The following is a 13,052-nucleotide window of genomic DNA, read 5'->3' as shown; positions in this document are numbered from 1 at the left end:
CTCAGCGGTGTGGAAAACACTAAACCACAAGTCTCCGGTCCTCAGGGGGCGCTGTCCTGCAGGTTTTAAGTGTTTCCACCCTGAGTGTACCATTAACATGCTTGTGCAGACCATGTTGGCCAGCTGATGATGATCCATTAAATTGAATGAGGTGTCTTGAGGAATTGAAACAAGAAGGACTTGAGTGCAACACCTGTGTTTAAGTGTTATGGTTGAATTCCTCCCCCATCACTTTTATTCCTAGAATGGTTTCATTCCACGTATCTCTGCTGCTGCTCTTCGGTCGGTCTCATAAACATCAATATGTCCGAACCTGTCTGCCTCATAAATGTTTTAAAAACACTTCTACAGAGTGAAATAAAACGGTAATAGAGAAATGTGTTTTTTTTTCTGTGAGCTGCACATTTCTTAGAAATCCACCCACTGAATCAAAGTTGAACTTCAGTTTGAGCTGGAATCTCATTCTCAGCTGTCACCCTTCATCACCTCGTCTTCGTTCCAGAAGCTTCTCAGCTAAATGAGAGCCAGGAAGTTTTATGGTGGAACCTGGAATGAAGCGATCCATTCGTCCCTTTTCATTTATTGTGTTTTCAGATGGACCCCAGTGCCAGCAGATGCATATTTTATGTCTGAGTGACACCTGAGCCGGCGCGTTCCCGCAGATGCTTCGTTTCCTCTGCAGCAGTGCCGATAAAACAAGAAGAGGCTCTGCCGCCAGCCCCTTCTGGATATCAAACTTTAACTTCTTCTGACAGGAGGCTGCACTTTGAAATAAAAGTCTCTCCGAGAGCAATCAGAGCTGCCAAAGGCAGCAAACAGCTGGAAGAAACTGGGCATTCTGACAGGACAGGAGACGTCACGGTAACAAACCTGCTCTGAAAAACAAAAGCACCACCATCCCCTGAACCCTCCCAGACCCAACTGGCCTCCCAGGACAATTAACAGCACGAGACACATATTCAACATGAGAACTAGGGCTGTCCTGATACAACTTTTTCACTTCCGATATGATACCGATATTGCAGCCATGAATATACCGATACTGATACTGATTCGATATTATATCAACACGGCCGAAATATCTTTTCTCTTGTCCTTGCTACACTGTGGATGGATGGATTTTAGCCAACAGAAAAAAAATTGTGGGCATTTCTAAGGAACCACACCCTTTGTTGGACATGGAGACCAAACATCTCCTTTAGGTCTCATGTGGACATGGGACATCCACATGAGACATCCCGAAGGCTGTTGGCTTGTTCAGATGCAGATTTCTGGACTTCCATGTTTTCTTAATACAGAAAAGTTTTTCATCTGTAAACTCTTCTCTCTGAAGACCAGCGCTGGAGTTTTAGGAAAAGAATGTGGCCCCGTTCTGGTCTGGTGCAGGATTCTAGTAAGGATCCGTATGAGACCTGTGCTTCTTTCATTCTACATGTTCACATTCAACATCATCTGCTGTTAATTAATATAAATGTCAGTTTATATGCAGATGACACTGTGATTTGTGTTCCTGATCTGTTTTGGAAGAAATGTTCAATGAAAAAAATGGAAAATAACAAAATAACTCCGGAAACTCCTAAGTTGGAGTCCTCGATGCCAGAACGACTTTTAAAAGTTTTGAAAAAGGAATGGAAACATTACAAAATGGTAAAAACGTCCCAACTTTACACAATTTTTCACTCAGAAGTACATAGTAATATTTAATAGTAGTTTATTACTGGTGGTGAAATACAAATTCATAGTTCTTGCAGTACTTTGAGGTTTGATCCTCGTTGTCCTGATGACAGGAAAAAAAAACTTACTGGAACTATTGACATTGACACTTAAATACGAGTACAGACAGCAATCATTCAACATTACAACTTAAAATGTTCAGAAGCTTTTCTTCTGGACTTGATCTGCACGTGCACACATAGGTTATAAATGTTAAAATGTTCTGAAGCAAAAACAGTCTCTGAATTTTGTGGCTGACAGGTAATGTTGGCATTTCCAGGTGGGTGGAGCCGTTTCTGTCTACATACAGGTGTATTTAACCTTGCAGCCACAAGGGGGCGTCACAGATGGCTGGTTGGCTTCTAAATCCAGACTTATACGAGCTTTTTTCTTTTATAAAACATAAAAATGATTTAAAGGAGCATGAGGCAAGAATAAGAAATTAGACTCATTAGCGCCACGACGGCCGTCGGGGGTACTGCAACCAACAACGAAGCCGGCACGGGAGAACGGGGAGAACGCGCATGCAGCGTCATTTGACGTCACATCCGCAGGACAGCGCGGGAAACTCAGGCCCAGAATTGCAGCGCATTTTGCAGCACACAGCCTGTTCAAGGCAACGGAGAGATACACTAGAGGGCTCATTCTTTTTGGTTTGGAACGCTTCATCTGACATTGTCAAACGATTGATTTTTTTAATCGCGTTTGATTGCATGTTGTCCATAGTTAACTCGCGATTAATCTCATATTAATCGCACATTTATTCCCACATTTTTTGCTGTTATAAATTACCTTAAGGTATTTTTTTTATGTTTTTAATACTGTTAACAACATGAGAAAGGGAAAATATGCTGCTTTATGTTTGTGTTTATTCAACTTGACCTGAATGTAACATTCCTTCATAAATACAGACACAATGTAGTCCCAACTTTACACTTGTAAAGACTAACTTAAGATGCCTTGTTTTTTTAAGCAGCTCAATGTAAAACAATAAACCATATGCATCACAAACATTGTACAAGAAGTGCATTGGTCAGTTACATTTTACATGTAATTATGTCTAACCTCATATGGAGGAAAATAAAAGGCTCAAAAAATATCAATTCAATTCAATTTTATTTATATAGCGTCTAATACAACAGATGTTGTCTCTAGACTCTTTCCAGAGATCCAGAACATGAACATAAACATAAACATAAACATAAACCCCCGAGCAATTATTATATAAACAATGGCAGGTAAAAACTCCCATAGTGGGAGAAAAGCCTTAAGCCAAACAGTGGCAAGGAAAAACTCCCCTTTGGGAGGGAAGAAACCTTGAGCAAAATATCCCCTTCTCCTAGTGGGATCAAAACAAGGTGATACAAAAAAATCAATTACAAACAAATGAAGTGCACATGTAACAGCAGGGAGTGTAACTCAACCTATAAAGTGCAGACTTGTCCAGGTGCCTTTTTGCAAGCTGCTATCCAGTGTTGTCTGCTTTTGACGAGGGGGGGATGCTATTACTGCATCGGTCGTGTGTTTGGCTGCAAGTGGTATTTGAGACTCGACGTACTTCGATGGTAATTCATTTCAAATCGACATGCAAATAACTTTAGTCTTGTCATGCGAACCATCTGCATCTTTTTGAAAGTGAACTTGCCGTTCAAAAGTCCCTTTTCATTCTCCATCTTCCCTCGCTTTTCAAAAAAGTTCAGGCAGTAGTCCAACATACTTTTCCTCAAGCCGCGGGTGCCATCGACCTTTTTTTTATCCTGCACGTTAATCGTGCATTAAAAAAATTGTCGGCGTTAAGATGACATTAAGTTAACGCGTTAACTTTGACAGTCCTTATATATATACGTATGTATGTGTATGTATATATATATATATATATATATATATATATATATATATATATATATATATATATATATACATATACATATATGCACTGGGAACCAGTCTGACTTACTGCCGTCAATGCGAACCAAACTCCTGCTCCGATCATACAGAGACCGGACAGCCCTTAGCAGATAGCAGAGCACCCCCAGAATGGCATGAGGGACACGGCCAAACACCTTCTCCACAAAGCACATGTGGACTGGTTGGGCAAACTCCCATGAACCTTCAAGCACCCTGCGGAGGGTACGGAGCTGGTCCAGTGTTCCACGACCGTGACGAAAACTGTATTGGACAAAAAGACTCATTATATATCAGTCAGTTTCAAGGTTAATTTTGAAAATTAGTCAGGATTTGTCTTCAATCATTATCTCTTTAAATTCCATTATGTCTTCTATAGGGAGGAAAACTCATATTTTTTATATACTGTAATTCTGACACATTGTAATGCTTTTCTCTTATAAGCATAATGAGTCTGAGCCTCTACCAAATTCAAATTCCAGCCAGCTAGGTTTTAGGTGTGATGACCCCCTTAACCACCAGGGCCAGCAGTTGGAGGCCTGGGGTCCGTTTCACAAAGCAGGTTCAACAAACTCTGAGTCTAATCCTGAACTCTTAGTTGATCTACTCTGAGATCGGAAACTCTGAGTTTTCGGTTCCAGAACAGCGGATTAGAGTTAATTTACTCAACTCTAAGTAGTTTCACCTGGAGTTAAGCGCGTGCGCCACAACTACATGTATAAAAAGCCAGCATCAGTAGAGCCCTGATACAACGATTCACCATGGCAACCGGCGACAACAAAAGATCCACATACTTTTTCTCTTTTTTTTTAAACTTTATTTAACATTTCAATTTACAAAATCCCTTTGAGGAAACATTAGTTTAAATCTGAAGATCCACACATTTCACGCCGTGTCCTTTTTCACCTGAATGGAATTAGAGATTTTAATGCGTGCATACGGCGAATTTGAACATGTTTTTTGAAAAAAGAGTAACACCGCAGCACAGAATATAATGTAAAATTAATTTAACAGATCTCTACATCATTCACCTGCAATCCTGTGGAACCCCTTGATGGCTTGGACAGGTTTATGTAGGCTTGCCACCCGTCCCTTGAAATACGGAATTGTTCCGTAATTGGGAATTAAAAGTTGCGTTCCGTATTGAACCAATACAGACTTATGCCAGGGGTCTCCAACTCCGGTCCTGCGGGAGAGCACCTATCCAGCATGTTTTAGATCTTTCCCTGCTTCAGCACACCATGATACAAGGAGCTGTGTCAGCAACAGAACTGTCCAGACCTTGATGACAAGTTAATGACGACCATTGATTAGAATCAGGTGTGTTCATGCAGGGAGACACCTAAAACATGCTGGATAGGTGCTCTCCAGGACCGGAGTTGGAGACTCCTGTATTATGCTCTTATTTTTTCATGTAATAATTATTTGTTATAATTTTGATGATTATGGCTCACAGTTTATGAAAACCCCAAATAAAAAATCTCAAAAAATTTGAATATATTATGAAATCATTAAACAATTAAATCATTAAAATTATAACAAATAAAGGATTAACACATGCTTTGCCTGTAATGAGACTATGTAATAGCCTATACATGTATTACGTGGTCTGATAACCATCTCCCGACGAATATTTAATTCTCTGTGCATTAATTCTGCACCTTCATCAATTGTGTCTTCATCAAAAGGACATGCCATGTTCGTGAGAATGGACTTCTAATATATATATTCTGACTCTGTTTTTAATAACAGACGGCAGAACTTCGCCAAAACTCGCCTGCTGACTGAAAGAATGAGGAAATCAAATGTGCGTGCGGCTCTGAAAGAGGCGGAGACACAGAGAAACTCCAGGTTCATTGATATAAACCTGGTCCCGACCAGGTTAGTTTCAGAGCGTCTGTTACTACGGTAACTGACCAGGTTAGATTCAGAGAGTCTGTTACTACGGTAACTGACCAGGGGCCTCATCTATAAAGCTTGCTTGCGCAGAAAAAGCGCCTAAAAGTTGCGGAAGCCGCCATCTACGCAAATCCTCGGATCTAAAAAGAAAAAACTAACCGAAAAATCTGCTTATCTTTACGGCAACTAGGACCCTCCCGTAAGAATTTACTTAAGACACGGGGAACTGGCGACGCAGGCTGTGAGGTGGTGAAATGAAGCCAGATTCATGTCATACTCTTAATAATGTCATCACATATCACAACATATGTCAGACTTATAATAAAAATAGCGCTGATCGTGTCCCTCTGTGTGTGAAGCTCAGCGTCAGTCAGGACTCTGCTGCTGCTGCTGCTGCAACCTCCTCTTCACCCACCGCTTTAGGACAGAACAAATGAGGGGCTTCGTAGAGCGTTTAGGGGCTCCACGGAGCCCCTCATTTCTTCCCTAAAGGGACACAGATTTTTTATATATATATAATGAGTTTTACGCGCGCGTGAAACCTTTAACGGCGTTAAAATGACGCAGAGCCTACAGCGTAGGGTACGTGGCGACGCGCACCTATGCCGTAGGCTCTGCGTTGGTGACGCGGAACCATAAATCAGCCCTTAGCAGCTCTGAGGGGAGACGGGAGAGGAGGAGGGGGAGCGGGGGGTGAAGCGGGGCTGCCGGGCCCTTCGCACAGGGTGTGATTTGCAGTGAATGGCTGATCCTACCGTTAGTTTTTAAACTATAAAAAGTGGGGGGGACAAAAACATGATTTTGAAAAGACGGGGGACATGCCCCCCCCTGTTGCGCCGGGGCACTCACGGCGTTCCGCGCAGCAACGGCGTGCTGCACTCACTCGCTGTATTTTACTATTTATTTTTCTACTTTTACTGTGACCACAAAATAATGTTGTTTTCCTGTCTTCCACCTCATCCACAACATCTCAGATCTCAGTGAAATTCAGTGGCACCGTGGCTGGACACCCTCATTCATTCTGACACCAAACAGGCTGCAGGAAGCCACTGCGCATGCTCAGCAGGCTCATTCATATGCAAAAACATACAATTTTTGGTATGAAGTGGGCGTGTAGAGGGCGGGATATGAGGCGGATTCAGCTGCGCAACCTTCCAGCTGGACTGTGATTTATAAAGAGAACATTGCGTGGAAGTCTGCGTGCACGCGGTTTTATAGATCCGGATTTTTTTTGCGCCCGCCATTTTCGGCTTTTGGGTGTACGTGCACTTTTAGTATGAATTCTACGCACTCCATTTTAAATGAGGCCCCAGGTTAGGTTTAGAGAGTTTGTTACTACGGTAACTGACCAGGTTAGATTCAGAAAGCCTGTTACTACGGTAACTGACCAGGTTAGGTTCAGAGCGTCTGTTACTACGGTAACTGACCGAGGGCTTAAGTTACCTCTCTTTGTGAAACAGGCTAGAGTTACCTTTTCTCTGGTTTGAGTTACCTCCCTTTGTGAAACGTAAAACTCAGTTTCCCTCATTTCAGGGTTAACAGACTCAGGGCCCGATTTACGAAGATCCTAAATAAAGAGTACTAAATTGCGTGTGCACTGAAAAAGTTTGCACGTGCTGTTTGCGTGTGGTTTGCGGGTGACCAACTAAGATTGCGTGCGCAATTGATAACAGGTGCAAACCTCAGTATTTAAATGAGGTGTTGCGTGTCTTACGGATTGCGAGCGCAAACTTGCGCCCTGGAGAGTGGATGGAAAGCAGGCGCAAAATGAAATTTGACGAGTTGGAGTTAGAGACAGGGTCGGCGCCAGAGCAAATATTCAGAGGGGGCACGAGGCTTATTAGGGCGGGCACAAAATCAGTCCTGTAGGACAGCATTTTAAGGAAAAAAGTGCATTCTCACTGCTTTCCTATTAATAATCTGTCTAAAACATGTGGAGAAATAAAATCACTTAGATGTAAATAATGCAAGGAAGCGCACATTTTACTTTGACTGAAAACGTTTTACTCGTAACACACAACGAGGTCACATACATGTTTTCAATATATCAAGTTGATCCGTTCATGCCCCGACAGAGCGGGGGAAAGGCAGGCAGCAGGCCGGCTGTCAGAGCTGACAGCCGGCTCTGCTGCGCCGGGCGGGTCGCCGGGCGAAGCGCAAAGTGGGGCGCAGGTTTTTGTGCAGAGCGAAGCGACCGGTGTACAGAGCTAGATGGCAGAGTCTGGAAGTCAGGATCTGTTGAAGGGGCTAACTGGACAGACTGCCACCGGGATTTACCGGGAGTTAAGCCTTTTTCACATAGAACGGGGTGGCGCAGACTCGGCGCAGAGTCCGCGCAGGTGGAGCAGAGTGGGCGCAGACTCGGAGCAAAGCAGGGCGCGCAAATATAACTACAAAAATGTTTTTTTTTGTAAATGTATTTTTTAAATGTAATTTACGAAGGATGATTTCACGTTCAATAAGATCAGTAATCAATAAAATACAAATTTTGGCACAGGCTTGGCCTGCTTGTGGGCGAGTGGAGGGGGGCACATTAAAAGAAGGTGGCAAGAAGGCGGAGAACCAAAGAAAAAGTGGCCTTTAATAAAACTTGTGCAACCATTTTTAAAATAGCATGCAGCAGAATAAAGACTCTCTCTGCGTATTCTTTGATTTTGGATGTCGCCTCCTTGCCACAATAACAGCAGCAGCAGATTAGCACCTTCCTTTCAAACGTATTAAATACAGACGCAATCACAATACGCGCAATTACTTTCAGGCTTGGTAAATCTCATTGCGTGTGGTAAATTAACCTATTTGCATCTTCCCCTCCCAATATTTAGCGCTCTCTGGCGGTTACGCCCCATATTGATTATTCATCAGGGCAAAAGTACTAAATGGATTGCGTGCGCTATTCTGCGGATTTCAGAGACGCAGTCGTCTTTGCACGCCGTTAGTAGATCAGCTCGCACATTGGTTTGCGGGTGCTGTCAAGTTTGCACAGGTTTTTACGCACGCAAACCTTTAGTAAATCAGGCCCTCAGAGTTTTCACTAAACCTGCTTTGTGAAACGGACCCCTGGTCCTCTGACCACACAATAGAAGAACTGAAAACAAAAATACCCTTGGTGTGTTGGGGTTGAAATAAAAGAGTATGGTGGAAGTGGATGAGAATATATCCATCCATTATCTGTTCCTCTAACTGGCCAGTCCATCACAGAGCCTGTTATAGACACAAACACCAAGTGACCTGACAAAATATACATACAGTATATGGTCAGGTTTGAATTTGAAAAGATGTAATGCAGTGAAAGTAAAAATAAATAACTAAAGTTCTGGACAGCTCTGTGGTGGGCTGGGGTCCTGCATCAGTCTGGGTACAGGAGGAACCCGGAGAACGTGCTGTACTTGTTGTTGTTCCCGCCGTGTGCTTTCCCACCGTCGAGTTTCACATAGATCTCATCACCCAAGTCCAGATGCAAAACCACACTGTTGCTGGCGTAATCGTAGTTCTGGTCAGCGTCTTGAGCAATAGCGCTGGCCCGGACCTGCAGAGTACCGAAAAACCAGAGCCAGGCATGAGCCAGATCTACATCAGTACGATGGATATGTATGGCATGTTACCAGTCATAAAACAGCCATTGTGGGGATTAGTATGGCATAAAGCATCACTTTAATTTCACATTTAGCAATCAGAAAACAAATTCATAAACCAGACAAAACTATGTTTAGAATACCAACAATGGTGCCTGTGATAGATGTACAACCTGTCCAGGAGAGAGCTGGGTGTGGTGCAAATTCTGAGAGTTCTTCATGAGAACAAGGGACTAAATTTATTGCGTGATATAAACTCCTGGCGTGGTACAAACCGGTCCCAGCAGTTTTTGAACCAGGCTGTAAATTTGATTATTTCTGCTTTAAAATGAGACATTTTAACATGGAGGTCAATGGACCAATCTTTTGCAGCCGCCCTCTAGTGTTCAGTTGAAGTACTGCAGCAAACCGTAAAACCTGCAATACGGAAGTGAGGTTGGTGCTTGGTTGCAACAGGTTCAGAGTTTTAATCCCATCAAAAGATCTCCAACACGCTGGAACATTTTCTCCATAAAAACTGTTAAAATACAAAAGTTGATCACTGTGATTGTATTTGTCACAATGTTCATTTGAAAAGTTTCCTGTTTTTTTAGCTTCAGCCAGCTGTGATTTAGATGACGTTGTGTGTAAAATATTGGTGCATACTTGATGCGACCAAAGTAATTTGTACTATATTTCTACTATATATAACTGGAAGAGAATCAATAAGGAACCGAATCGATAAGCAACATCGATAATGGAGCTGGAATCAGTAATTCTTCCCATCCCTACTTATGACAGTGGCGTTTTTGACATGCAGTCATCTAATGCTCCACTGGCAGCATTTTTTTTTCACATTTTTTACATTTTTTTATCATTGCTATAAAGGGGACCTATTATGTCATCTAATACCTATTTTAAACAGGCCTTGGATGTCTTGAAAACAAGCTTTTGATTGTTTTTGCTAAATACATTAGAAATTCAGCCTCTGAGCCATGTTTTTATCTTCCCATTCTCTAACCTCATTATCTATAAGGCATTCTGAGTCGGCGGGGCTATGATAATGAGGCTCTGTGCTGATTGGCTGCCTGACGCGATGACGCGATTGACGCATGGATGTATTATCTTAACTGGATACCGGACCGGAAAATGGCCGCCGTTCATTTCAATGTAAGTTGCTCACTCAGCGCATATGCCGAAAAAAGTTCCTGACTTCCGGGTTTACTTCCGTGTTAAGTGGCCCAAAGAGCATGTGCAGTTGAGTCACCTCCCATGATGCTCTGGGCCTCCCATCATGCCCCGGGGCAATGACGCGAATATTAATATAATATGTATTAATATAATATATTCATTAATGTATATTATTACATGTATATTATTACATATATTATTAATGTATTAATATAATATAATTATATAATATATATTAATATAATACATCCATGGAGTGCACGGACACAGCCGTGACGTCACGCCCAGAAAGAGACTTTTCTTTGACTTTTCTTATTATAAATGTTATAAAACATTTTTGACGGATATAAAGTCCATGACTTAAAAATATAGAATACAAAGATTAGTAATTGCCGGTGATTACAGCTGGAGGTTCCTGTGAACAGTTTTAGAGGCTTCTCTTTTACTATTGCGGTCTACGAGAAAAAAGCTTTTTGGGCCCCATGGGAGTTTTTGTTGCAGTACCGCGGCTGGCCACTGGGAAAAATCGGCGTGCCTTCTGAGTGCGAGACCGGGAGCCTGGAAGGACGCGATACACCGCTAAGAATAAATGGCGGAAGCTCCGGCCGGTGGAGTTAGTTGTGGGCGTGGTTTCACACATCGCTCCCGTCGTTACGTAACGAAAGGGAGCAGAATCTTATTGGCTCATAGATCCACATCACACTGGACGGATCATCCGGGGGGCTGTACAGACACTGCAGAATCTGGTTTCTTTCCTCCTTCTCTGAGTTGGCAGGCTGAGGGGAGACCACTTTATATATGTTAAAGCAAGAGAAAACCTGTTTTTCAGAATAGGTCCCCTTTAAAACAATCATGTTATTAAAGAGATCAGAGATAAGATAAGATAAGATAAGATAAGATAAGATAAGATAAGATAAGATAAGATAATCCTTTATTATTCCCTCAATGGGGAAACTCACATGTTAGCAGCAGTACACTTAACACACACATGCAGGTAATGGGGTAAAAAAGTAAAAAGTAAAAAATATATATGATTACAAGATATAGGCAGTATATACATTGCAATGGGAAATAAAAGTAGTGCGAAGGAAACAAAAACAGTGCAAAAAAGCAGGTAGAATGAGTGTGAGGTAGACAGACAGATATTGCATAGATATTGTACATATGGTTATTGCACATCTTGTTATTGCACATGTTATTTATTGTCCGTTAGCTACTGAGAGCAGGCCTGGCTGTGGAGTCTGATGGCAGCGGGGAGGAAGGACCTCCGATGCCTCTCAGTGACGCATCGCGGGTGACGAAGCCGGTTGCTGATGGATATATGCTGGCTCACTATACACACCTGTCCAAACAAACTCGGGTGCACTAGTGAGTATTTTTTTGTTAAATGTGAAACCTCTAAACACGCAGAGCCCAACGTCAGAGGAGGAGTGTGTTTATGTGTTTATGTGGTGGCGTGTTGAAGTGACACTGGCATTGTCACAAGAATCCCTTTGTTGTAGATGCACATGTAAAATCTGGATTCCTCTAGTCTGGTTATCTTGAAGTCCGACAGCCAAACTAATCCTGTACCACAGAAAGATAGATGTGGCAAGTCATGCGGCAGACTTTTTGTCTCAAGCAACAATTACCCATAATTCAAGAAGTAAATATATGAGTTATCAGATCTAAAGTAAGCCAGAAGACAACTGGGTTCATTTTCAAACAAACTCATTAACCTTTCTAACAAAAAGAAAGGAAAACCTTTTCAGCTGGTTTGTTTTTGGATCACTTGAACAAGGACATCAGGTTCGAACAACTTCTAAAATTCCCTCTTGTTTTTCTGCAGGGAGTCTTTGTGTGGTTCAAGAACTACATAGAGTGTAATTATTTTTGTTACATCAAACAGCATTTTTAGCATTGTATTTGATTCTGTTATTTTATTCAACAACAGAAATGAGCTTATATAGCTGCATCGTAGTCCAGGGACTAGTCAGGACGCGTTAACAACACAGGCAGCTTTCTGTCACTACCACACATGCCGTAACAAATCTGTGACGTTTTTGGACCCATGTGGTTTGCCATACAGAGAGCTCTCGTGTGAAATTGTGCGCAAGTATCCCTTATCTAACTCACCTGTCCGTTCTTGCAGAGGTCCGCCCACATGCTGGTGCCATCCCCACCCCTCATCAGGATGTGGTAGGTGAAGTAGTAAATGCCGGACACCTGGCAGGTGAACTTCCCGGTGGAGGGGTTGTATTGGTTCCCTACGTTGGTCACCACGTCGTCAAACCGCAGGACCTCGTACCCCTCATGGGGGTTTTTCAGACCCACATAGAACGCTATCTTGCCCTCGTCCTCTGTAGGGCCCTGCTCTCCGCTGGTCTCTGGGACCCTGTGATCCCCCGTCTTTCCTGAGCCCCACTTGTCTCCCGGGGGCCCTCTTGGTCCCGGTGGTCCAGGTTGTCCCGGTGGCCCTCTAGGTCCAGGTTTCCCCGGCCTTCCTGGTTCTCCTTTGGTCCCCTGGACGAAGCCGGGGGCAGGTCCCGCGCTCAGGTCCTGCAAGACCTCCAGAGCCGTGGCCCCTGGTCTGGGGTCGTATGGGTCACAGACCATCCTACATGTGCCCATCATCTCGTAATGACCGCGGGTGGGAGAGGTCTGGATCAGGAGGGGGATGGTGATGATGAGGACCAGAACCATAATGACGCACCCCCCTGCGACTGCCACTCACTTCTTGCACAGTGTCCGGGAGGGGCACGAGCAGATGTCCTCTCTGTGCTGCGTGGTGGAGGGAAGTGGCGGAAAGAATGA

The 13,052-nt window shown here is 43.1% G+C and overlaps 1 protein-coding gene across 1 annotated transcript; it reads right to left on the bottom strand.

Moving 5' to 3' along the window:
- Nucleotides 1-8,283: 8,283 nt before the first annotated feature.
- On the bottom strand, nucleotides 8,284-12,941 carry LOC133446303 (complement C1q-like protein 2). Its single transcript, XM_061724311.1, has 2 exons — nucleotides 12,375-12,941; nucleotides 8,284-9,043 (listed from the first exon to the last, which is right to left on the bottom strand). Exons 1-2 carry the CDS (start codon nucleotides 12,939-12,941, stop codon nucleotides 8,864-8,866), a joined length of 747 nt encoding a protein of 248 aa, XP_061580295.1. The 3' UTR covers nucleotides 8,284-8,863.
- Nucleotides 12,942-13,052: the final 111 nt, after the last annotated feature.

The sequence above is a fragment of the Cololabis saira genome, chromosome 6, assembly GCF_033807715.1.
Source record: "Cololabis saira isolate AMF1-May2022 chromosome 6, fColSai1.1, whole genome shotgun sequence".
Classification (NCBI taxonomy): Eukaryota; Metazoa; Chordata; class Actinopteri; order Beloniformes; family Belonidae; genus Cololabis; species Cololabis saira.
This window is presented reverse-complemented; position numbering and strand designations above follow the sequence as displayed.

Coding starts and splice junctions, on each gene's coding strand:
- LOC133446303 (XM_061724311.1), bottom strand. CDS start 12,941: ATGGTTCTGGTCCTCATCATCACCATCCCCCTCCTGATCCAGACCTCT. Junction 9,044..12,374: donor ACCTCTGCAAGAACGGACAG/GTGAGTTAGATA, acceptor GGTACTCTGCAG/GTCCGGGCCAGCGCTATTGC.